This window comes from Muntiacus reevesi, chromosome 15 (genome assembly GCF_963930625.1).
Source record: "Muntiacus reevesi chromosome 15, mMunRee1.1, whole genome shotgun sequence".
In the NCBI taxonomy this organism is placed as follows: Eukaryota; Metazoa; Chordata; class Mammalia; order Artiodactyla; family Cervidae; genus Muntiacus; species Muntiacus reevesi.
Genome location: NC_089263.1, coordinates 32,109,457 through 32,134,006, shown reverse-complemented (window position 1 = coordinate 32,134,006; position 24,550 = coordinate 32,109,457). Strand labels below are relative to the sequence as shown.

The window sequence follows — 24,550 nt, the reverse complement described above, 5'->3', positions numbered from 1 at the left end:
TCACCAACTCACAGAGTTGACTCGCTCATGTCCATTGAGTTGGTGATACCAACCAACCATCTCATCCTCTGTCATCCCCTTCTCCTCCCGCCTTCAATCTTTCCCAGTATCAGGGTCTTTTCAAATGAGCATGTGAAAGTGAAGTCGCTCAGTCGTGTCTGACTCTTTGCAACCCCATGGACTGTAGCCTACCAGGCTCTTCCATCCATGGGATTTTCCAGGCAAGAGTATTGGAGTGGGTTGCCATTTTCTTCTCCAGGGGATCTTCCTAACCCAGGGATTGAACCCAGGTCTCCCGCATTGCGGGTAGGTGTTTTACCATCTGAGCCACCAGGGAAGTCAAATGAGCATAGCAAGACAATTAAGGGAGGAGCTGGGCCCTGCCCAAATCAAATACTTCTCATTCTCGAAGTCAGAAGACCTCCATGACCACACATGCACAGAGAGGCTCCTTGGAAGTCAAAGGGGAGTGATGTCAAGAGATGCTCTATCCACAGGCCTTTGCAGTAGAATCCATCTTGGAGAGATGCGTGTGTACACATGGGAGGAAGCAATGCCTCGTAAAAGTAATTCAAACTGCCACACTGACACGTCAGCCTCCCTCCCTCTCTCTCTCTCTCTCTCTCTCTCTGAGTCTCCCTGTGTGTCTATCTACATTTACTGTACTATTTTTTACCTCCTAATAAATGCTTTACTTGTTTCACTACTTTCTGTCTTTGTGGCAATTATTTTCTGCACAGCTGAAAGGCCAAGGCCCTTGTCACTGACCACTGGTCTAGTGATTAGGATTTGGTGCTCTGACAGCTGCAATCGGTCCTCAATCTCCAGCTGGGGACCCAAGCTCCGCTTCAAGCAGTTGCAGGCCAAGGCCACCTAAGATCAGTACCATCATCACAATGGAGTCTCTTCAGCTTGTGCCTGAGTCATTTTAACGTTTAACCTAAAAGGTTCTAATCACTGCCTTACCATCTGGCATGGCAAGAGTTCCAGCCTTATCTTTACATTTCCTGCACCAAACAATGAGGCATTTCTTCAGAAAGTTCAGATGGTGTTTAGTGGTAAATTGAATTTCAAGACCACAACCTGGCACTTGGGATGCTCATTTCTACTGGATTGGTCATTCTTTCTAAGCTGCTTTAGTGGAGAGAGCTAGATCTATGCTATATCTCTATTTATATCTAGAGCTATACTTAAAAGATAGAAATAGAGATAATTTATACTGCTACTTCAAATTCAAGACTACAGGGGTTTATGTAACCTTTTTATATTACATGTTTTTTTTCTTTTTCACACTGAGAATCCTAGTTCTCAAGAACATAAGGAGTATTCCATAATTACTCACCCTATCCCACATTGCATACACAACAGTCTCCAGCATAAGAATATGAATACTACAATCACCGATATAATTAAGAGAAAAGTTTACATTTATATTTGCATGTGCCCTTTCATTCTATACTTGCTACTTCCCTCCTCACGTGAGGTATGCTCCCCTCCCACCCACAGCTGACCTTGGCGGGCGGAAGGACCCTGCCCAGTGGCCCAGCACACAGCTCACTGTTCCCATGGCTGATAAAGAGAGGCACACCTCCAAGGCCCCCGAGAGCTGAGTACCACCTCAGGGTACTCAGGTACCAGGGTATTGGTACCTGCCCCAGCACACCAGCTCTCCCCCATCAGGCAGCTGTCCGGAGCCCTGCCCTGCCCTGCTGAGTGTCGCCAGTGCCCCAATAGCAAGCACAACCCTTCCTTAGCGCGGGCCCATGCCACCCCATAAACTGGGCTTCTGGATATAAGGAGCAGCTTCCCGGGCCCTCCTCCCTGCCATTCTGCAAGACACAACGATGAAACATTTGTTCCTTTGCCCCTCACCTCCTCCAAGGGAAAGGTTTCCGTCCACTGATCTGACACACACAGTTCCACAGTCCTTCCTTCGAGTTGAAAGCTTTGATTGCTGAAAGCCCCTGGAGGTCAGAGTCCTACTGGAAGGATGGTGGGTGGCTGATCCTTCCAGTTACCTGGTCAGTGACTTTTCCCTTGGCCAGCAAGGGAATTTAGGGTAGAGAGCAGGAGATGACCCAGGGAAGCCGAGAGAAGGGTCAGACGGTTTTTGAAGATGAAGACGCTCTCACGGAAGTCCGGGCTGTGGTCCTGGGCTGGAGCAGGGTGCTGAGCTCCAGAAACCTGGGCCAGCGGCACGGTCTCTCTGGCCTCCGGGCCCCCTCAGCTCAGCCACTGTTCCCTTCCCTTCTCCTTGACCTGTGGGCTCCCACAGGATGGCCAGCCTGAGGGCTAACTCCTGGGCTCTGCGCGGGCCTTCCCTCTTCTCCCTCTGGCGAGGGTGTGAGGTGGGTCTGATGATCCAGGGTGGGGCCCGACTATGGGAGGAGGTTCCTGACAGCTGTGGTTGGGCCTCCAGTCGGAGGGTGGCCTGGCTTCTGCCCCGTGCCCGGGCCTCCCTGGCTGCCTGCTGCAGGCACTCCCTGCTGGATACTGCATTCCTGCCATTCTCGAAGCCCGCCCTGATGCCTGCTCTCAAAGGGTTCCTTGAGGTTAGCATTCAAGGCCTGTCGGGCCAGTGGGTCAGCTTGGAAGGCTGTCCTTGTCCAGACCAGACTGTGGGGCCATCCCTTGTTGCTCCCTCCACAGATAATGACACCGCCCCCCATTCTGGCTACCTCTCCTCCCTCCCCTGAGCAGCCCTCTCTCACGGGCAGGGAGGATGTGGGGATGCTGAGGACCAGAGGGTGACAGCACCCAGCACTGATGAGGAAGAATGATGCTCCACCAGGCAGCCCTGCTTTAGGAAAACCCCCTCCACGGGAGGTCACACTTGTCCCACTTGCTGGTATTGTGCTGGGAGGGTGGGGGTCACCGGAGGGGTCAGGTCTGATTGGTTCCCACAGGATCCAAGGCCTAGGGATGGCCTGGCTGGGGGCCTGTGATGCAGGAGGGCTGCTTATACCCAGCCATCTTTTTTTTTTTTTGCCTAGTTATCTATTTTTTTTTTTTCTATTTTTTTAACCAGTAAATTTACCAGACTACATCTTGGTGTTGCTTGTTTTAGGACAATAGTCTCAAATATGTGGTATGGGCCTTTTTCTTTAATTAATCAATTTGTTTATTTTTGGCTGCACTAGGTCTTCATTGCTGCACAGAGGCTTCCTCTAGTTGCATCAAGTGGGGGCTACTCCTTAGTTGTGTTATGCAGGCTTCTTATTGTAGTGGTTTCTCTTGTTGCAAAGCACAGGTTGCAGGACATGCAGGCTTCAGTAGTTGTGGCATGTGGGCTTAGTTGCCCCACAGCAAGTGGAATATTCCTGGACCAGGGATTGAACCTGTGACCCTGCACTGGCAGGCGGATTCTTAACCACTGGACCACCAGGGAGTCCGTGTGTTATGCTCTTTTAATTTGTACTTTCAAGTATGTCAGTTCAGTTCAGTTCAGTCTCTCAGCCGTGTCCGACTCTTTGCAACTCCATGGACCGCAGCACACCAGGCCTCCCTGTCCATCCCCAACTGCCAGAGTCCACCCAAACCCAGGTCCATCGAGTCGGTGATGCCATCCAACCATCTCATCCTCTGTCGTCCCCTTCTCCTCCTGCCCTCAATCATTCCCCAGCATCAGGGTCTTTTCCAATGAGTCAGCTCTTTGCATCAGGTGGCCAAAGTATTGGAGTTTCAGCTTCAACATCAGTCCTTCCAACGAACACCCAGCACTGATCTCCTTTAGGATGGACTGGTTGGATCTCCTTGCAGTCCAAGGGACTCTCAACAGTCTTCTCCAACACCACAGTCGAAAAGCATCAATTCTTTGGCGCTCAGCCTTCTTTATAGTCCAACTCTCACATCCATACATGACCACATGTCCTTGACTAGATGGACATTTGTTGACAAAATAATGTCTCTGCTTTTTAATATGCTGTCTAGATTGGTCATAACTTTTCTTCCAAGGAGTAAGCGTCTTTTAATTTCATTGCTGCAATTACCATCTGCAGTGATTTTGGAGCCCAGAAAAATAAAGTCAGTCACTGTTTCCATTGTTTCCCTATCTATTTGCCATGAAGTGATGGGACCGGATGCCGTGATCTTAGTTTTCTGAATGTTGAGTTTTAAATCAACTTTTTCACTCTCCTCTTTCACTTTCATCAAGAGGCTTTTTAGTTCTTCTTCACTTTCTGCCATAAGGGTGGTGTTATCTGCATATCTGAGGTTATTGATATTTCTCCCGGCAATCTTGATTCTAGCTTGTGCTTCTTCCAGCCCAGCGTTTCTCATGATGTACTCTGCATATAAGTTAAATAAGCAGGGTGACAATATATAGCCTTGACGTACTCCTTTTCCTACTTGGAACCCGTCTGTTGTTCCATGTCCAGTTCTAACTGTTGCTTCCTGATCTGCATACAGGTTTCTCAAGAGGCAGGTCAGATGGTCTGGTATGCCCATCTCGTTCAGAATTTTCCAGTTTATTGTTATCCACACAGTCAAAGGCTTTAGCATAGTCAATAAGCAGAAATAGATGTTTTATATATATATATATATATATATATATATATATATAAACATATGAAACAACCAGACAGAAGATAAGTAAGGAAATAGAGAATTTAAACAACACAATAAACCAGTTATATCTAACAGACATACAGAACACTCCACCCAACAACAGCAAACACATTTTTCTCAAGTGCACATGGAACATTTTTTGTTCCATTTTCTATATCAGTTCAGTTCTGTCACTCAGTCATGTATGACTCTTTGCGACCCCGTGGACTGCAGCACGCCAAGCTTCCCTGTCTATCACCAACTCCCAGAGCTTACTCAAACTCATGTCTATTGAATTGGTAATGCCATCCAACCATCTCATCCTCTGTCATCCTCTTCTCCTCCTGCCTTCAATCTTTCCCAGCATCAGGGTCTTTCAAAGGAGTCAGTCCTTTGCATCAGGTGGCCAAAGTATTAGTGTTTCAACTTCAGCATCGGTCCTTCCAATGAATATTCAGGACTGATCTCCTTTAGGATGGACTGGTTGGATCTCCTTGTAGTCCGAGGGACTCTCAACAGTCTTCTCCAACACCACAGTTCAAAAGCATCAGTTCTTTGGCACTCAGCTTTCTTTATGGTCCAAGTCTCACATCCATACATGACTACTGGAAAAACCATAACTTTGAGTATACGAACCTTTGTTGGCAAAGTAATGTCTCTGCTCTTTAATATGCTGTCTAGATTAGTCATAGCTTTTCTTCCAAGGAGCAAGCGTCATGGCTGCAGTCACCATCTGCAGTCACTTTGGAGTCCAAATTCTGTATATCAGGCCACAAGTTAAGTCTCAATATATTTTGAGACACATCATACAAAGCATCTTCTCTCACCACAGGATAAAATCAGAAATCACTAACATAAAGAAAACTGGAAAGTATACAGAACTGTGGCTACTAAACAACACACTTTTAAATAACCAGTGGATCAAAGAAGAAGTCAGAGAGGAAATTAGAAAATATTTAGAGATGATTGAAAATGAAAGCAACACACGAAAACTTCTGGGACACAGTGAAAATGGTGCTGATGGGAATTTATAATTATAAATACTTACATTAAAAAACGAACATACAGGTGGCCAACAGGCAATGAAAGATGCTCAACATCACTAATCAGGGAAATGTAAATCAAAACTACAATGAGATATTACCTTGTGCCTGTTGGAATGGCTATCATTATCCAAAATGACAACAGTTGTCAATGAGGATGGAAAGAAAAGGGAACCTTGCACACTGTTGGGAATGTAAATTGGTGCAGCCACTATGGAAAACAGTATGGAGATTCCTCAAAAAAAAAAAGAAGAAAAATAGAACTACCAAATGATCCAGCAATTCTACTCCTGGATATTTATCTGAAGAAAACAAAAACTCTAATTAGAATAGATATATACACCCATAAGTTCATTACAGCATTATTTACAATGGCCAAGATATGGATACAAGATAAATTCCCATCAATAGATGAATGGATAAAGAAGATGTGTTGTGTACAATCACACACACACACACACACACACACACACACACACATACACATGGAATGGAATATTATTCAGCCATAAGAAAAGAATGAAATCTTGCCACTTGTGACAACATGACTGGACCTAGAGGGTATTATGCTAAGCATAATAAGTCAGAGAAAGATAATACTGTATGATTTCTACATATTTTATATGTAGAACCTAAACAACAAAACAAATGAGATACAGATAGAACAAAACAAAACAGATACAGAGATTAAACAGGTGGTTTCCACAGGGGAGAGAGGTAGGAAGAGAAAAGAAATAGATGAAGGAGATTAAGAGATATAGACTTCCAGTTCCAAAATAAATAAGTCTTGAATATGAAATGTGCAGTGTGGGGAATACAGTCAGTAACTACATAATATCTTTGTATAGTGACCTGTTGTAACTAGACTTACTGTGATGAACATTTTGAGATGTAGAGAAATATCAAATCACTATGTTGTGTAACAGGAACTAACATAGTGTTATAGGTTGTTTATACTTCAAAAACAAACAAGTTCATGGAAAAAGAGATCATATTTATGATTACCAGAGGTGGGGGGAAGTGAGAGGGAGATTTGGATAAAGGGAGTCAAAAGGTACAAATTTCCAGTTATAAGATAAATAAATATTAAGGATGTGATGTACAGGATGATAAATACAGTCAACACTGCTGTATGTTATATATGAAAGTTGTTAAGAGAGTAAATCTGCTGTGCTGTATGTCAATTATACCTCAATAGAACTGAAGAAAACAAAATAAAACAAAGGTCTCAAATCAACAACCTACTTTACAACTTAAGGAACTAAAACAAAAAGAAAAAACTAAACCCAAAGCTAGGAGGAGGAAGGAAATGATAAACATTAGAGCAGAGATAAGTGAAGTAGAGAAGAGAAAAACAGTAGAAAAAAATCAATGAAACCAAAAGTTGGTTCTTTGAAAAGATCAACAAAATTGACAAACCTTTAACTAGACTAAGAAGAAAAGGGAGAAGATTCAAATTACTAAAATCAGAAATGAAAATGGAAACAGTACCCGATTCTATGGAAATAAAAAGGACTATAGGAGAGTTCTATGTCAGTTCTATGCTAACAAATTGGATAAACTAAATAAAATGCACAAACTGCTAAAAACACAAAACCTACAAAGACTAAACCATGAATAGAATATCTGAATAGATCTATAACTAGTAAGGAGATTGAATCAGTAATCAAAAATTTATTAACTGCATGATGCTGGGAAACTTTTGGGGAAAAAAAGACAATGAAAACAAAAAACTACCAATGAAGAAAACTCCTGGACTTGATGACTTCACTGGTGAATTCTACCAAACATTTAAATAAATAATATTAATTCTTCTCAAACTTTTCCAAAAGCCTAAAGAAGAGGGAGCACTTTCTAACTAATTTTACAAGGATATTACCCTGACATCAAAGCCAGACAAAGCCACTACAAGAAAACTACAGTCTAATATCCCTTATAAACATTGATACAAAAATCACAAAATACTAACAGACAGAATTCAGTAGCGTATCAAAAAGATGCACCATGACACACCATGACCCAGTGAGATTTATTCCTGGATTGCAAAAATGGTTCAACACACAAAAAGTGATCAATGTAATATACCACATCAACAAAATGAAGGGGGAAAAACCACATGCACATCTCAATGTAGAAAAAACATTGACAAAATTCGACACCCTTTCAAGATAAAAATGTTCAGCAAAAAGCAATGAAAGGAAACTACCTCAAAATGATAATAAAATGTCTTCTTAATTTTATCCCCTCCCACTTACATAGAAATGAGTTTAAATTCTCTAAGCATAGACCAGCTGGGGAGGAAGGTGTTTGTGTGTGGCAGGGCAGCCCAGAAGACTGCTGCCTGGGAATGGGAGGAAAAATGATAAAGGGGGAGAAACAGCCCAAGTTGAAAATTCCTAGTGTTCTCACAACAAAGCAATGGTGGGGCTTTGAGTGCTCCCCACACATCATCCACCCTCCGCCTACCCTCACCCTCCCCACCACTCCTCTCTGAGGGGAGAGCAAGTGGCAAGTCTCCCCTGGCTGCTGGCACCGCTTACTCCTGTAGGCTGGAGGCCAGCCAGAAGGCCGTGAGGGACTGGGTGGGGTCAGGCATTTGATTCTGCCTCCTCGTGCTGGGATCTGCCTGCGGTCCTGCCCTGGCTTAGCCTGTCTGCTGCCAACTTCCCGCCCTGGCCGTGGGTAGCACGACCTCTGCTCTGATGCCCATCACTCGAAGCCTTGCTCCCCTGCATCCTGGCATGCTGCTGCTGCTCTGGAAAGTCAGCACCTCCGAAGGCTTCCCAAGGAGCAGACCTCACAACTCTACTGACTGGAGCCGTAGGGAGCCAGCACAGGAACCGGGAAGCAGGATAAGATGCCGCCTGGATGCCTGAGGAGTATGGCACCGCAGGAAGTGCATGCACATGGCTCTGTGGGTCCACGGCTGTCCCTACAGGGAGCGTGTGGGTTGGGTCAGTGAGTGTGCGCGCTGCCATGCCAGAAAGATCTGTAAAGCTCAAAGACTGCCAGCAGCCCTAGTCAGAGCGTGGCAGGGGGAGGGGGTGGGGGCTGCAACTCCTCTTCCCAGGGCATGCCCTCCAGCGCCTACCGGGACATGCCAGGTGAGCCCCAGGACAGGGGGACGCGGGCCCTCTGGGGAGTGGGCAGTAGCCCAGGGCTTTGCTTTACTCGCAGCTATGTATAGTGCTGGCAGAGGGTGTTCCTTGGGAACTCTGGGTTTGAGTCAGGGAGAGCATCTGTCCTGTAATTTTCCAGGGGAGAGATGAGAACATGAATTTGGAGTAACTAGCGCCGAGATGCTGGAGCAGCGCCTGTGCCTTCCTGTTCCTCCTCCTGAAATCTGTCCTCCCTCCTCCAGGTGGCTTCCTGTTTGACGGGCTCTCTGATGATGAGGACGACTTTCACCCAGTAAGTGACCGGGCTGCCTGCCATCTGGGGGAGATGGTGCTGGGAGGCACCCTCCCCGGGACCTGGCACACCCAGCAGGGGGTGGTCAGAGGCCCTGTGGGGGCCCAGGTGTGTGACTCTATTGCTGAGAACCTGGCAGCCTGGGGAGTCTCCCCAAGAACTGTTCCTGGAACAGGGATGGGGTTCTTCTGAGAACCACTCAGGGCTGCTGCCCTGATCTGGGCACCTTGCTTGACCAGAGTGCCAGGTCCACGCCCTCAAGCAGCACCCCCAGCTCTCGCCCAGCTTCCCTGGGGTACAGTGGAGCTGCCGGGCCCCGGCCCATCACCCAGAGCGAGCTGGCCACCGCCCTGGCCCTGGCCAGCACTCCGGAGAGCAGCTCTCACACGCCGACTCCTGGTACCCAGGTATGGAGAGAAGGGGTGGGAAGGTCCAGGCCGGGCCCCCAGGGAGAAGGGCCCAGTGGTAGAGTGGGTTTACCTTTGCTGATCCTTGTGCTCCATCTGCTTGGATCTGAGCTCTACCTGGAACCCCAGTGGGTTTCCCACTGCAGCTCAGGTGACCTCCCTTCACCTGCCTTTAGGCTCAGAAGTCTGGGGCTCATCCCAGGCCTGACTGACTCTTCTCAGCAGTTGGAAGAACCTCTTGTTGCATAATGCTTCCTTACTTATTCCTGAAAGTGGCCAAGCATACATCACAGGCTTAAGCATTCCTGGTGATGGTCACTCCAGTCGGCAGGGCCATTTCTCCTCTCCCAGTGTGGGTCCTAGGCTCGGTCAGGGGTCCCATTCCATCTCCCTGGAGCAAAAGAGTACAGAACCCTTTGTGCCCACACAGAGAGCTTTTAGGTAGCTCTGTGTGGCTGTCTCATGCTGGCCCTGCTGGGAGGCAGTGGTGAGGCACCCAGGGCACCCTGGGGTGATGTGACAGCAGTGGGTGTGTGCTGGGAGACTGGGGTGGCTCTGAGGGTGGCACTGACCGTGGTCTGTCTCTAGGGCCACTCCTCAGGGACCTCCCCAATGTCCTCCAGCGTCCAGTCAGGGACGCCCATCACCAACGATCTCTTCAGCCAAGCCCTGCAGCACGCCCTGCAGGCCTCCGGGCAGCCCAGCCTTCAGGTCAGTCTTCCCCCTTCTGATGTTCACACGGCTTCTTTGGTACTTTGGACGCTGAGCTTTTCTCTGCTCTGTGAGGCCCTTCCACTTGGCCTGCTTTGCTGCAGGAACAGCTGGGGCATGACAGCGTGAAAGGAGAGGGTGCTCCCAGCAAGGGCGGTTGTCCTTGCGGCTTCCACTCCTGCACCCAGTGCCCGTGGCCTGGCTCCACTGACCACTGGCTTGGGTACTTGTGGCAGTTTCGGTGGAGGAGTCACTCATCTAAGAAATGGAGTATTTCCTGCCATATCAGTACACAACATTGTCACAGTCATCAGCGACTGCAGCGCTCCATTGTGAGCTCCTGAGCCGCAAGGGCACCCTGGAAGGAGAATACCTGAGATCTGGCAGCTGTCAGATGGCAGCCACTTCCTATGGTGAGTCCCAAGGGAATTCAGGATGTGAAAAACACAGGGTGCTGGTGCAGGATAACTCAGATACACATGAAGGGAAAGATTTCAATGAGCCCAAACTCTTGCATCTTCCCATACATAAAAAGGCGCTAAATTCCTTAACTTGGGTTATCTGGTTTTCTTTAATTAACAGTAACCTTTTGATGTTCAGACTGCCTGCCACTTGTTGCCAAACTTCTCTATACTCTGGCTTCTCTCCTTCCTCAGAGCAGTTATCTCAGGGTCACTTGAGATGCTGTCTACCAGGCTTGAAGTCCTAAAAGTTCCCACCAAATTAAACACGGCTCTCAACTTTTAGTTTGTGGATATATACTTTTTTAAGTCAGCACATCCATCCTATGAGTGTTGACTGAGTCTTGAGCAGCTGGGGTAGAGGCCAGCCAGCCCTCGTTCCTCCATGGAGGGGCGCTAGGCAGTCACTGAACTGAGGCAGGAACAGGGAGGGAAGCCCGACCCAGGCTTCAAGGTGAGGGCCTAGGTCAAGAAAACTTTCCTGAGGAAGAGGTGTTGGACCGGCAGTCAAGGAATTAATTAGAGGTTAGTCAAGCAAGGAAGCAGTTGTTTGGTTGAGGGAATGTGATATCTAGGCTGAAGCAGCCAACTTAGAAATGGCCTGTGTCAGTCTACCTGTGACCTTCCACCCACAAGACTAGTTTTGAAATCATGGTGCCTGCCACACTCTGGATATCATTCCTGGGGTTAATAATGAGGCTTGGTTTAATGTCTCATCCTATTCTTAAATTCTCACTCAATTTTATCACCTTCAGAAATGTAGTTCTTATTTTCTTATCAGAAATCCCTATTTTTATTAGCATTATCAGAATCTCTATTTTTAAAGTGACCTCTGGTGAAAGTTAATTAGGCCATGAGTTTTAGCCATACTGCCCTAATGTGGCTGTGATTCCACTCACTTTCAAATTGAGTGAAGAGGCATTATCCACCCCAGAATTCTATGTGCTAAGTCACTTCAGTCGTGTCCAGTCCTATGGACTGTAGCCCGCCAGGCTCCTCTGTCCAAAATTCCATACTTGGGTGGAAATTGCTTTGTACATTACTTCACAATAGCCAAAAGGGAGAAGCAACCCATGTGTCCATCAGCAGATGAATGAATAAACATAATTTGGTATATAAATACAATGGGATATCATTCAGCTTTAAAAAGGGAGGAAATTCTGACACACGCTACAACATGTGGACTTGCTACAACCCTGAGGGCATTATAAGTGAAATAAGCCAGCCACGAAAGGACTGTATGAGCCCACTTATAGGGGGCAGCTGGAGCAGTCCAATTCATAGAGGCAGAAGGTAAAGTGCTGATTTTCAGGAGCTGGGAAGCAGGGAGAATGGGGAGTTGTTGTTTAATAGGTGCAGAATTTCAGTTTGGGAAGATAAAAAAAGTTCCAGAGACAGATGGTGGTCACAGTTGCACGATAGTTTGAGTGTCCCTAACGCCACTGAACTGTACACTTAAATGGGTAAAATGGTAAATGTCATGTTATGTATATTTTACTGCAAGTTCTAAAAATATATAGAAGACACCCCACCATCAGCAAAACAAAAGGGAACACATAAAAATTTGAATGATTCCACCCAACTCTGTGCTGGAACTCCTCCAACCCTTCGCTTGACAGGAGCCTATTCTACGAATGGAGTTTATGAGTTCACTAAAATGGCTGTGAAATGTAAAAATGTGTCTTGCTACATATGCAGGTCTCATTCTTCTCCTAGAGTCTGAAATAAAAATGGACAAAGAGGAAATTACTACCTTTATGACTGAGCACTTATTTCGCAAACATTGAAGGGCTGTATTATGCAAGGCACTATGCCAAGAGCTGGAAGATGTGAAAATGAAGCATATAGAAAAGTTCATAGTCTGGAAGGGGAAATGTCCGCGCATAAATTTTTTCCGTGAATGATTTTAATGTCAGATAAAATATAAAATGTGCCTCATTCTGTGCCCTTAAAGGACCCTGCATTTCTCTCAGTTATTGTATGTGTTTCACTGTATTGTCATTAACTTCTTTTTCTTTCTCCCACTAACTGGTAGACTTGTGTTGATGGCCCAATTCCTCACCCTCCCTTGAAACAGGCCCATTTACCATATGACTTTGCAGGACCCGCCCACCGGGAATAGAGTGACCTGCCTACCCCTTGATTCCAGTGTCCACCATGTGACTTGCTTTGGACAATGGAATGTCAGCAGATATGATGACAGCAGAGGCTTGACGTGGACTTGAACACTGCCCTTTTGCCCCACAACCATTACCAGGAGAACAGGCCTGGGCTAGCCTGCTCAAGGCCATGTAGCACAGCTGAGTCTCCTAAACTGCCTTAGCAGAGGCCAACTGCTGATCAGAGGACCTGTAGATATGTCACAGCCCTGCCAAGAAGAGTGTTCAAAGTATCATTGTATAACCAGATGAATTGTTTACAGAGTGTACACATCTATGTCATCACTACCCAAAGCAAAAAGGAACCGTTCGCAGCACTTAGAAGCAACTTTCAAACCCCTTCCCACTCTTTACCCACCTTGTCCTCCAAAGGTAACCATTACCTTGACATCTAACCATAAATTAACTTGTGCCTGTTCTTGATCGTCTTCTAAATGGAATCATACCAAATATAATCTTTTGCGTCTGGCTTCTTTCATTTAACGTTATAGTAATGAGAGTCATCCTGGTTGTTGTGAATAGCAATAGGAGTTCCTTGATTTTCTTTGCTTTATAGTATGACGTGATGAGAAATGGAATATTTCCTGCCATATCAGTAAACAGGGATGTCACAGTCACCAGTGATTGCAGCCCTCCAACGTGAGCCAGTGAGCCCTGAGGAAACTCAGGAAGGAGAATATCTGCCATCTAGCAGTCATCAGACTGTTACCCACTTCCTACAATAAGCCCTGAGGAAAGGAAGCTCAGGATGTGAAAACAGGATACTGGTCCCAGATGGCTGAGATGCATGTGAAAGGGGTAGTCTCAGTGAGCCAGACTCTTACATCTTCCCATATGTGTGTTTGTGTGTGTGTGTGTGTGTGTGTGTGTGTGTGCGCGCGCACGCTCGGTCGCTCAGTTGTGTCCGACTCTGTGCAACCCCATAGACAGCAGCCCATCAGGCTCCCCCATCCCTGGGATTCTCCAGGCAAGAATACTGGAGTGGGTTGCCATTTCCTTCTCCAAGGCATGAAAGTGAAAAGTGAAAGTGAAGTTGCTCAGTCGTGTCCGACTCCCCGACCCCATGGACTGCAGCCTACCAGGCTCCTCCATCCATGGGATTCTCTAGGCACCAGGTATGCCCCAAAAGCACTAAATCCCTTAACTTGGGTTATCTGGTTTTCTTTAATTAACAATAATCTTTTGATGTTCAGACTACCTGCCCTTTGTTGCAAAATTTCTCTATAACATGGCTCCTCCCCCTACCTGCTCCGAGCAGTTGACTCAGGGTCACTTGAGATGCTGTCTTTCGGGCTTGAAGTCCTAAAAATTTCCACGGGATAAACATTGCTCTCAACTTTTAGGTTATGAACACTTTTTAAGTCAACAATGGTTTGGATATAACACAATGTCTTTATAAATTCTACTATCAGTGATATTGTTAAGTCGCTACGTCAATTATTGGAATAATACGTCAATTATTGTCAATAATACGTCAATTATCCAAATAATACACTTGGATTATTTCCAGGTAGACCTATTAGGAATAGTGCTGAAATGAGTATTTTTACCTATGTCTTTTGGTGAGCATATGTATGCATTTCTGTCACACATAGTTAGGAGTAGAATTGTCAAGGTATTGGATAAATGTATGTTCCACTTAATACATATTGCCAAACAGACTTCCCAAGTTGTTGTTGTTCAGTCACTATGTCATATCTGACTCTTTGCAACCCCATGGGCTGCAGCACACCAGGCTTCCCTGTCCTTCACCATCTCCCAAAATTTGCTCAAACTTATATCCATTGAGTTGGTGATGTCATCCAACCATCTCATCCTCTGTTGGCCATTTCTCTTCCCTCCCTCAGTCTTTCCCAGCATCAGGGTCTTTTCCAGTGAGTCAGCTCCTTGCCTCAGTCAAGTATTGGAACTTCAGCTTCAGGATCAGTCCTTCCAATGAATGTTCAGGGTTGATTTCCTTTAGGATTGACTGGTTTGACCTTCTTGCTGTCCAAGGGACTCTCAAGAGTCTTCTCCATCACCACAATTGAAAGCATTAGTTCTTTGGCACTTACCCTTTTTTGGGCTTCCCTGATAGCTCAGTTGATGAAGAGTCTACCTGCAATGTGGGAGACCTGGGTTTGATCCCTGAGTTGGAAAGATGTCCTGGAGAAGGGAACAGCTACCCACTCCAGTATTCTGGCCTGGAGAAGTCCATGGACTATATAGTCCATGGGGTCACAAAGACTTGGACATGACTGAGCGACTTTCACTTACCCTTTTTAAGGGTCCAACTCTAACATCTGTACATGACTACTAGAAAAACCATAGCTTTGACTATGTGGACCTTTGTCAGCAAGGTGATGTCTCTACTTTTGAATACATTGCCTGGGTTTGTCATAGCTTTTCTTCCAAGGAGCAAATGTCTTTTAATTTCGTGGCTGCAGTCACTGTCCACAGTGATTTTGGAGCCCAAGAAAATAAAACCTGTCATTGTTTCCACTTTTTTCCCTTCTATTTGCCATGAAGTTAAATAAGCAAGGTGACAACATATAGCCTTGACACACTCCTTTCCCAGTTTTCAACCAGTCCATTGTTCCATGTCCAATTCTAACTGTTGCTTATTGACCCGCATACAGGTTTCTCAGGAGATAGGTAAGGCACTCTGGTATTCCTATCTTTTCAAGAATTTTCCATAGTTTGTTGTGATACACACAGTCAAAGTTTTTAGAAAAATCAATGAAGCAGAAGTAGATAATTTTCTGGAATTCTCTTGCTTTTTCTATGATCCAGTGGATGCTGGCAATTTGTCTCTGGTTCCTCTGCCTTTTCCAAATCCAGCTTGTACATCTGGAAGTTCTCGATTCACATACTGCTGAAGCCTAGCTGGAAGGATTTTAAGCATTACCTTGCTAGCATGAGAAATGAGCACAATAATACGGTAGTTTGAAAATTCTTTGACCTTGCATTTTTTGGGGATTGGAGTGAAAACTGACCTCTTCCAGTCCTGTGGCCACTGCTGTGTTTTCCAAATTTGTTGATATATTGAGTGCAGTGGGAATCCCTCGTGGCTCAGCATTAAAGAATCCTCCTGCAATACAGGAAACTTGCAGGAGATGAAGGTTCGATTCCTGGGTCAGGAATATCTCCTGAAGAAGGAAACAGCAACCCCCTTCAGTATTCTTGACTGGGAAATCCCATGGACAGAGGAGCCTGGTGGGCTACAGTCTATGGGGCCTCAGAATTGGACATGACTGAGAGACTCAGCAATGACAACAACTGAATACTGCACTTTTAACAGCATCATCTTTTAGGACTTTAAATTGCTCAGCTGGAATTCCATCATCTCCACTAGCTTTGTTCATAGTAATGCTTCCCAGGCCCACTTGACTTCACACTTCCAGCAGAAATGTATGTGTCCTACTTTCTTCACATCATTGCCAACACTGGGTGTGGCCAAGTCTTTTTCATTTTAGCCTTTCTAATGGATATGTAGTAATAGCTCATTTTGATTTTAATTTACACATCCCTTATGACTCGATGGACATGGGTTTGAGTGGACTCCGGGAGTTGGTGATGGACAGGGAGGCCTGGCGTGCTGTGATCCATGGGGTCTCGAAGAGTCAGACACGACTGAGCGACTGAACTGAACTGAACCATGACTTATGAGCAGGAGTATATTTTCAATTCGAATTTCGTGTGAAATATCTGTTCATATAAGATTCAAGTTTGTACTTCAGACTCTTTTATTGTAGAATTAAAAGAGTAGCTATGCAGGTAATGTGTCTTCACAGAAAGAGGTCCTAAAGATGAAAAAGAACTTTGTATCAGCTCAAAGCCAGCCTTATCCACATCAGGAATGATACAGTGGGATTCTAGCATAAGATATTTAACTCTAGAAAACCTCAAATCAGTACCCAGGAAGTAGACAATGGGTTAGACACATGACAATGTGGGGATCTTCAAGGAAAAGCCACTGGCTGGTCGCTAGTAGACTCACAATTAGTCGTCTGGTATCCTAGGAACACCAGGACTTCAGGGTCTTGTTCTCAGATAGTCTCAGAAAAGAGCTTTTGCTGACACAGTGAGTCAGAAATTAATGTGAAAATCAGAATGCTGATGTACTAATTCACACCATGAACCAGAATTGCCAAGCATTCCAGTCTCTGATTAAGACATTCACTCCCTATAAGAAAACAACTTGGGAAGTCAAGTATAATCAGAAGGCTGTGGGGTAAGCTGGAAGCAGAGCACCAACATTGGGGGGGAGGGGTGCCAAGAATAGCAGGAGCCTGCTTCCAAGACCCTCATAGTAAAAATGCATGTGACACTGGGACTGGACAGGATATGACTGTGGACTAGACCTCCCTGTCCCCAGCCAATGCTCGGATGAATACTGACCACGTCCCTTTAGAGACTTTCCTTTTTTCAGTCTTTCTTGTGGTGATTAATTCCCTTTCCGATTGACTCCTTCTTCTCTGGATATTCTGAGGACATTTGTTGGTTGTCTTCGTATCGTCCACTTCCCCAGCTCCTTCTCCAGAGGTCCCTGGCCCCTTTTCAACAGACCATACTTTCCATGGAGACCCTGATCCTTGGAGTTCCTAGAATGGTTCCATCCTAGACCTAGCTTTAAGCTCACCACCTGGGCCAAACCAATCAGTGCATTCCATCCTCTGAGCCCAACGATGGACTGAGCGTGTCAGCTGCAAATGCTGGGGTCCTGATACTTTCTATTTCCCACTGGGCATGAATGAGAAAGCTTGTAACCTTGCAAGTTGTCTGAGGACCATGAGGGGAGTCAGCCTCAGGTTATTTTGACATGGAGGAAGGCAGGGTGGAGATCAGAAAGCAACTGGATTCCTTGTGATTTCTTTTTTTTTTTTTTTCTTTTTCAGTGGGTTTTGTCATACATTGATACATTGTCATACATTGTCAGCCATAGAGTTACACGTATTCCCCATCCCGGTCCCCCATCCCACCTCCCTCTCCACCCGATTCCTCTGGGTCTTCCCAGCCCACCAGGCCTGAGCACTTGACTCATGCATCCCACCTGGGCTGGTGGTCTGTTTCACCACAGATAATATACATGCTGTTCTTTCGAAACATCCCACCCTCACCTTCTCCCACAGAGTTCAAAATTCTGTTCTGTACTTCTGCGTCTCTTCTTCTGCCCTGCATATAGGGCCATCATTACCCTCTTTCTAAATTCCGTATATATGTGTTAGTATGCTGTAATGTTCTTTATCTTTCTGGCTTACTTCACTCTGTATAATGGGCTCCAGTTTCATCCATCTCATTAGAACTGATTCAAATGAATTCTTTTTAACGGCTGAGTAATATTCCATGGTGTATATGTACCACAGCTTCCTTATCCATTCATCTGCTGATGGGCATCTAGGTTGCTTTCATGTCCTGGCTATTATAAACAGTGCTGCGATGAACATTGGGGTGCACGTGTCTCTTTCAGATCTGGATTCCTCAGTGTATATGCCCAGAAGTGGTATTGCTGGGTCATATGGCAGTTCTATTTCCAGTTTTTTAAGAAATCTCCACACTGTTTTCCATAGTGGCTGTACTAGTTTGCATTCCCACCAACAGTGTAAGAGGGTTCCCTTTTCTCCACACCCTCTCCAGCATTTATTGCTTGTAGACTTTTGGATAGCAGCCATCCTGACTGGCGTGTAATGGTACCTCATTGTGGTTTTGATTTGCATTTCTCTGATAATGAGTGATGTTGAGCATCTTTTCATGTGTTTGTTAGCCATCTGTATGTTTTCTTTGGAGAAATGTCTGGTTAGTTCTTTGGCCCATTTTTTGATTGGGTCATTTATTTTTCTGGAATTGAGCTTCAGCAGTTGCTTGTATATTTTTGAGATTAATCCTTTGTCTGTTTCCTCATTTGCTATTATTTTCTCCCAATCTGAGGGCTGTCTTTTCACCTTACTTATAGTTTCCTTTGTTGTGCAAAAGCTTTTAATTTTCATTAGGTCCCATTTGTTTATTTTTGCTTTTATTTCCAATATTCTGGGAGGTGGGTCAAACTGGTCAACCACTTGTAAAAGAATGAAACTAGAACAATTTCTAACACCATACACAAAAATAAACTCAAAATGTATTAAAGATCTAAATGTAAGACCAGAAACTATAAAACTCCTAGAGGAGAACATAGGCAAAACACTCTCCGACATAAATCACAGCAAGATCTTCTATGATCCTTGTGATTTCTTAAGCCACTGAATCAAGCAAGTGCAGCCTCTAGACTTTTCAGATCCTTGAGCCATGATATCCGTTTTCTTGTATTAAACAGTCCATGTTGGTCTGGCAGACCTAATTACTGTCCAGTATGTAATATCCTCTTCTTCTTTACTAATAGAACCCTCTTTTTAGTCATAGTTTAAAAATATTTATCTCCCTTACTCCCCTGGAGCTAAGGGTGGCTATAGCCAAGAAGATACTACTGAAAGTCCCTGGGTAGTGCTTCTGGAAAAGTGATTGATTTCCTGAATTTTTTTTAAAGAGGGCAGATTCAACTGGCACATGCATTCTGTCTTTCCCAACCCCCTTTTTCCTGTCTTCCAAGCAGACACAATACCCAGAATAGAGACAACCAACTTGTGATCATGCAACCGAAAGACATACACTAAGGATGGCAGGATTTCCTGGTGGCTCAGATGGTAAAGAATTTGCCTGCAATCCAGGAGACCTAGGTTCGAGTCCTGGATTGGGAAGATCCCCTGGAGGAGGGAAAGTCTACCCACTCTGGTATTCTTGACTGGAGAATTCCATGGACAGAGGGGTCTGGCAGGCTACAGTCCATGAGGTCTGAGTCTGATGCAAATGAGCAACTAATGTGTTCACTTTTAAGATGGCAGGAAAGGAGAGAAGGAGCCTGATTCCTTGAGCTGCTGCATCAGTTCCCAGATGGCCTTTCTCAGACTCCTTGTAATAGGAGAAAAGTAAACCTCATACGGATTTGGCCACTTTGTTGGGTTTCTAAATGCAGCCAAATACAGTTCTATCACTCAGAGAATTCAGTACCCTGAAGTGGGATACTGCAAGTGAGATAATCTGAAACATGAACTTTGTTTGAGTGGTAGAGATGGGCTTTTGGGCTGGGAGGGTACATGCATTGCAGACTGGAATTCCAATGACTTTGTTGTGCAGTGGTGGAACACATGGTCAATTTGCTCTTCTGTGGGAGATACCCCACACGCCAACCTATTCTGTTGTGTTAGGGAAAATAGCTGGAATGATTCAGAATGTTGGCACATGTTGGTGACTTCATTCCATTTTCAACAAAGTCTTGAAGGAGACCAGTGAGCTAGTTTTATCCAGGTTGAAGAAAAAAAGGAAGGAAGTACCACTTCACTAAGGAAGACTCTGCTTAGGGCCTGCCATCTCCTTTGAGATCCCATAATTTGGGATAATCTGATCCTATTGGGATAATTTGATGATTCTATAACTTGGAGATTTGCAAGGCTGAAAAAGATCATTGCATCTGTTCTCCAAATAGGAATGTGGCCTCCAAGCAATAGCTTAGAAGATGGGACTGGTGTCCTGGGCCTTTCCTAAGCACCTTCTCTTAAAAATCACTGCTCCACAGGAGATTGGGATTGACATATATATAGTACCATGCATAAAATGGGCTTCCCTGGTGGTTCAGATGGTAAAGAATCTGCCTGCAATGCAGGAGACCTGGGTTCAATCCCTGGGTCGGTAAGATTCCCTGGAGAAGGGAATGGAAATCCACTCCACTATTCTTGCCTGGAGAATTTCATGGGCAGAGGAGCTTGGCAGGCTACAGTCCATGGGATTGCAAAGAATCAGACTGATCGACTAACACACACTGGCTTAAAATAGATAACTAATGAGAACCTACTGAATAGCATAGGGAGAGCTCTACTCAATGCTCTGTGGTGACCTAAATGAGAAGAAAATCCACAAAAGAGTGGATATGTATATATGTATAACTGTTTCACTTTACAGCAGAAACTAACACATTGTAAAGCAACTATACTCCAATACATTTTTTTAACAAAATCTAAATGTCCATCAACAGAGGAATGGATAAAGAAGATGTGGTACATATGTACAATGGAATATTTCTCAGGACTAAAAAGGAACCAAATAGTGCCATTTCTAGAGAGGTGGATAGATTGCCATACAGAATGAAGTCAGAAAGAGAAAAACAAACTTTGTATAATATCACTTATATGTTGAATCTAGAAAAATGGTACAGAAGAACTTAGTTGCAAAGCATAGATGTAAAGAACAAATTTATGGATATCAAGGGGGAAGGAGAGGATGGGATAAATTTGGAGACTGGGATTGACTTATACACACTAGTATGTATAAAATAGATGACTAATGAGAACATATATGGCACAGGGAACTCTCCTTAATGATCTGTGGTGACCTAAATGGGAAGGAAATCTAAAAAAGAGAGGGTATATTCATACATATAATTGATTCACTTTGCTGTACAGTGGAAATTAACATTAAAAAGCAACTACACTCCAATAAAATTAACTTAAAAAAAAGAATCACCACTCAAGAGAAGAACCGGGGGTGGGGTGGGGTGTCTGCAAAGCATTCTCTTCAGCTAGAGCCCTTTGTCTCGCAACAGTGAGCATTAAGTTGAAGGCCAGAAGAACAAGCAGAACACAGGCGCCAACAGATAATAGAGGAAGATGTTTAGGTCCATGGACTGTGACCTCACAGAAGCTTCAGCTGTGGTTACTCACACAAAGGATTGAAGAAGAGGTAAATAGACTGGAAGCCTACAACAGTTTTGAGGGAATCATATTACCAAAAATGAAAATTTAAGGATCTGACCAGCAAGAATTTATCATTATTCAACCCAAGGTCCTCGAACACACACAACAGAAAGGGCATCCTCCCCAAAGTTTGCTTCAAATATGGTTCAAGAGGGTAATGCATGAGAAGTCACTCTAAAGAAGATGGAGGGAATTCCCGGGCAGTCCAGTGGCTAAGACTTGGCCCTCCCAGTGCAGGGGGCCTGGGTTCAATCTGTGGTCAGGGATCTAGATTCCACGTACCGCAGCTAAGACTTTGCATGCTGCAACTAGGGGTACCGTGTGCCATAGCAAAGACCAAAGGTCTTGAGTGCTGCCACTAAGATCCACAGCAGCCAAATAAACAAATACTTTTTAAAAATAAGATGCCTATTTTTAAAAAAGATGAAACTTGGACTATGAAGCACAATCAATAAAGTTCTTCCCAGGGAATAGGTTGTCTGAGTAAGGAAATTACTATCAAACGAGGCTTTTCTGTCTAGCAGAATTTGGTATTTGCCATAGATCTAATAGTCTCAATAGCTTTGATAAGTTCCCCATTCTTCCCTTCCCTTCTCCATTATTACATATGGAATCAGGGGACGATAACTTGGCTTTTAGTTCATAGGTTACTGGGCTTGGTATGAGGATTCACACCAGGGCTAAGTGGAGAAACTGCCAATGAACTAGATATTCTGACTTTTGAGATGGATGAAGTATCTGAATGAGACCTCAGAACTGTCTTCATTAGGGAGGGAATATGTTCTGTATATGGGAGGATGGATAGCCAAAAGGGTGGGCTGTTGGAGTTACTGCTTTCTTTCTACCCAACAAGCATTTTCCATGTCTTCTTTACCATCAGAACTCTGAATTTGTTTAGAAAAGCCATATGCCAGCTAAAAATGAGAGCAGAGTTTTCCAGCCATTGAGACTTAAGCAAACTCTGCCAAAGATATCTGGAAAAACTTTGCTTTCTGGTTATAAGTATCACTACTTCTCCCCTTTTTACTTATTTCTCCTTTTCTTGCCTGGAACTAAATGGGAAGTTGAATCTTCAGGAAATAGTGAAGAGTATCAGAAATGGTGAATATTTGAATAAATATCAAAGATTACTTCTCCTTCTTGATTTCTTTAAATTGCATGTGGCTATTTAAAAATAATGTGGGGGGAAATTTTAAAAAATAAAATAAAAATAATGTGGGAATTTCTCTTTTTATGCTCTGGAACTTCTTAAGTAGCTTTGAAGATTTGATGTGTTCTCCTATGAATTCTTTTGGGCCTTGTGAATTCTTGAAGAGTAATTATTTAGTTTATTTAAATTTTTAATGTTTATTAGGGTAAATTTTGGCAAATAATATTTTCCTAGGAAGTTGTCTATTTATGCTATATTTTCAAATGTATTTGTTCTAGACTTGTGAAAAGTAGTTTCTTAAGATTTTTAGGTATTTAAACCTCTGTCTGCTGGGGCAGCCTTAGTTCTAAGAGCTCATGTTATGGGCCTCTTCCCCTGGATTGATTCTTGTTTTTTTCCCAGCATGGCCCCCAAACACCAGTCTCCATTTCCATCCCACACAAAGAAACCAAAGAAACCAAAGAAACCAAAACTGACTCCTGCCTCCAGGCCAGACAAAACGTCTCCTCCGAACTTGCTGAAGGAAGAAAAAGAACAGCAAGAAGAAACTGAACATATTGATGGAGTACAAAATGAAATGGACTGAATGAACAAGCCAGTGAGGAGATTTTGAAAGTAGAACAGAAATATAACAAATTCCGCCAATCATTGTTTCAGAAGAAGTTGGAATTGATTGCCAAAATCCCAAATTTGGGGGTAACAACATTTGTTAGCCATCCGCAAGCGTCTGCACTGCTTGGGAAGGACGATGAAGAGGCACTGCCTTATTTGACAAGCGCTGAAGTGACAGAATTTGAAGATATTAAATCAGGTTACAGAACAGATTTTTATCTTGATGACACTAGAAAATTATTTTCACTTACTTTGAAAATAAAGTTGTCTCCAAAAACTTTCATCTACGTGAGAGTGGTGATCTATCTTCAAAGGCCACTGAAATCAAATGGAAACCCAGAAAGGATTTCATTTGGTCAAGTCAAATGCAGAATAAAGCCAGCAGGAAGAGAGAGCATGAGGAACCAGAGAGCTTCTTCACCTGGTTTATTGATCATTCTGATGCAGGTGCAGATGGGTTAGGAGAGGTCATGAAAGATGGTATTTGGCCAAGTCCATTACAATGCTACTTGTTTCCTGACATGGATGATGAGGAAGGGGAAGGAGAAGAAGATGATGGTGACAATGAAGAGGAAGAAGGATTGGAAGATATTGATGAAGGAGATTAGGATGAAAGTGAAGAAGATGAGGAGGAGGAAGATGAAGGAGAAGATGACTAATAGAACATGGATGGATTCCAACCTTCCTTTTTTAATTTTCTCCAGTCCCCTGGAGCAAATTGCAGTCTTTTTTTTTTTCTTTTCCTGTGTTCAGTCACCCTGTTTTTAAGATCTCTTTTCCCCTTTATACCAAGGTTCACAACTTATTTGGGAATACCTTGAGCAGAATTCAATGGAAAAGGAATTTCTATTCCTTTCTATTCCAAATTCATTTTTATCCCTTCCTGTCACAACAAAGTCTATAGAATCAACACCACCATGCTCTGTGGGAAAAAAGAAAAACCTTCTGCTCCTTTAGCTCTGCTGGAAGCTGGAGGGTCCTAGGCCTCTATGTGATAGTGCATAGAATTCTAGCCTTTTCCCCTCCTTTCTCTGTATATTGTGCTCAGAGATTACATTATGTCTCTATGTGAATACAGACAGTTAGCATTTACCAACATATATCTGTCTACTTTCTCTTTTTTAAAAAAGAAAAAAAACTTTTAAACAATGGGGTTACAGAAAGTCAGCAAAAGGTGGGTTCGAGATGTTTGGGTGGGTTAAGTGAGTATTTTGACAACATGGCTACTCCTTTGGCATGTTTAATTGTGATGTTTAATGGGTGTACTTTCAGTTTAAGATGACACTTTTAAG

The 24,550-nt window shown here is 44.1% G+C and overlaps 1 protein-coding gene and 1 pseudogene across 1 annotated transcript; both read left to right on the top strand.

The window, feature by feature from the left end:
* The first annotated feature begins 8,650 nt into the window (after nucleotides 1-8,650).
* Nucleotides 8,651-10,246, top strand: LOC136146955 (ubiquitin-like protein 7). Its single transcript, XM_065906058.1, has 4 exons — nucleotides 8,651-8,692; nucleotides 8,950-8,999; nucleotides 9,239-9,406; nucleotides 9,995-10,246. The coding sequence occupies exons 1-4, from the start codon at nucleotides 8,662-8,664 to the stop codon at nucleotides 10,244-10,246; spliced, it is 501 nt and encodes a 166-aa protein (XP_065762130.1). The 5' UTR covers nucleotides 8,651-8,661.
* A 12,803-nt stretch (nucleotides 10,247-23,049) lies between these two features.
* LOC136146954 (protein SET-like) lies at nucleotides 23,050-23,917 on the top strand (annotated as a pseudogene).
* The last annotated feature ends 633 nt before the right edge of the window (nucleotides 23,918-24,550 follow it).

Coding starts and splice junctions, on each gene's coding strand:
- LOC136146955 (XM_065906058.1), top strand. CDS start 8,662: ATGCCCTCCAGCGCCTACCGGGACATGCCAG. Junction 9,000..9,238: donor ATGAGGACGACTTTCACCCA/GTAAGTGACCGG, acceptor TTGCTTGACCAG/AGTGCCAGGTCCACGCCCTC. Junction 9,407..9,994: donor CGCCGACTCCTGGTACCCAG/GTATGGAGAGAA, acceptor GTCTGTCTCTAG/GGCCACTCCTCAGGGACCTC.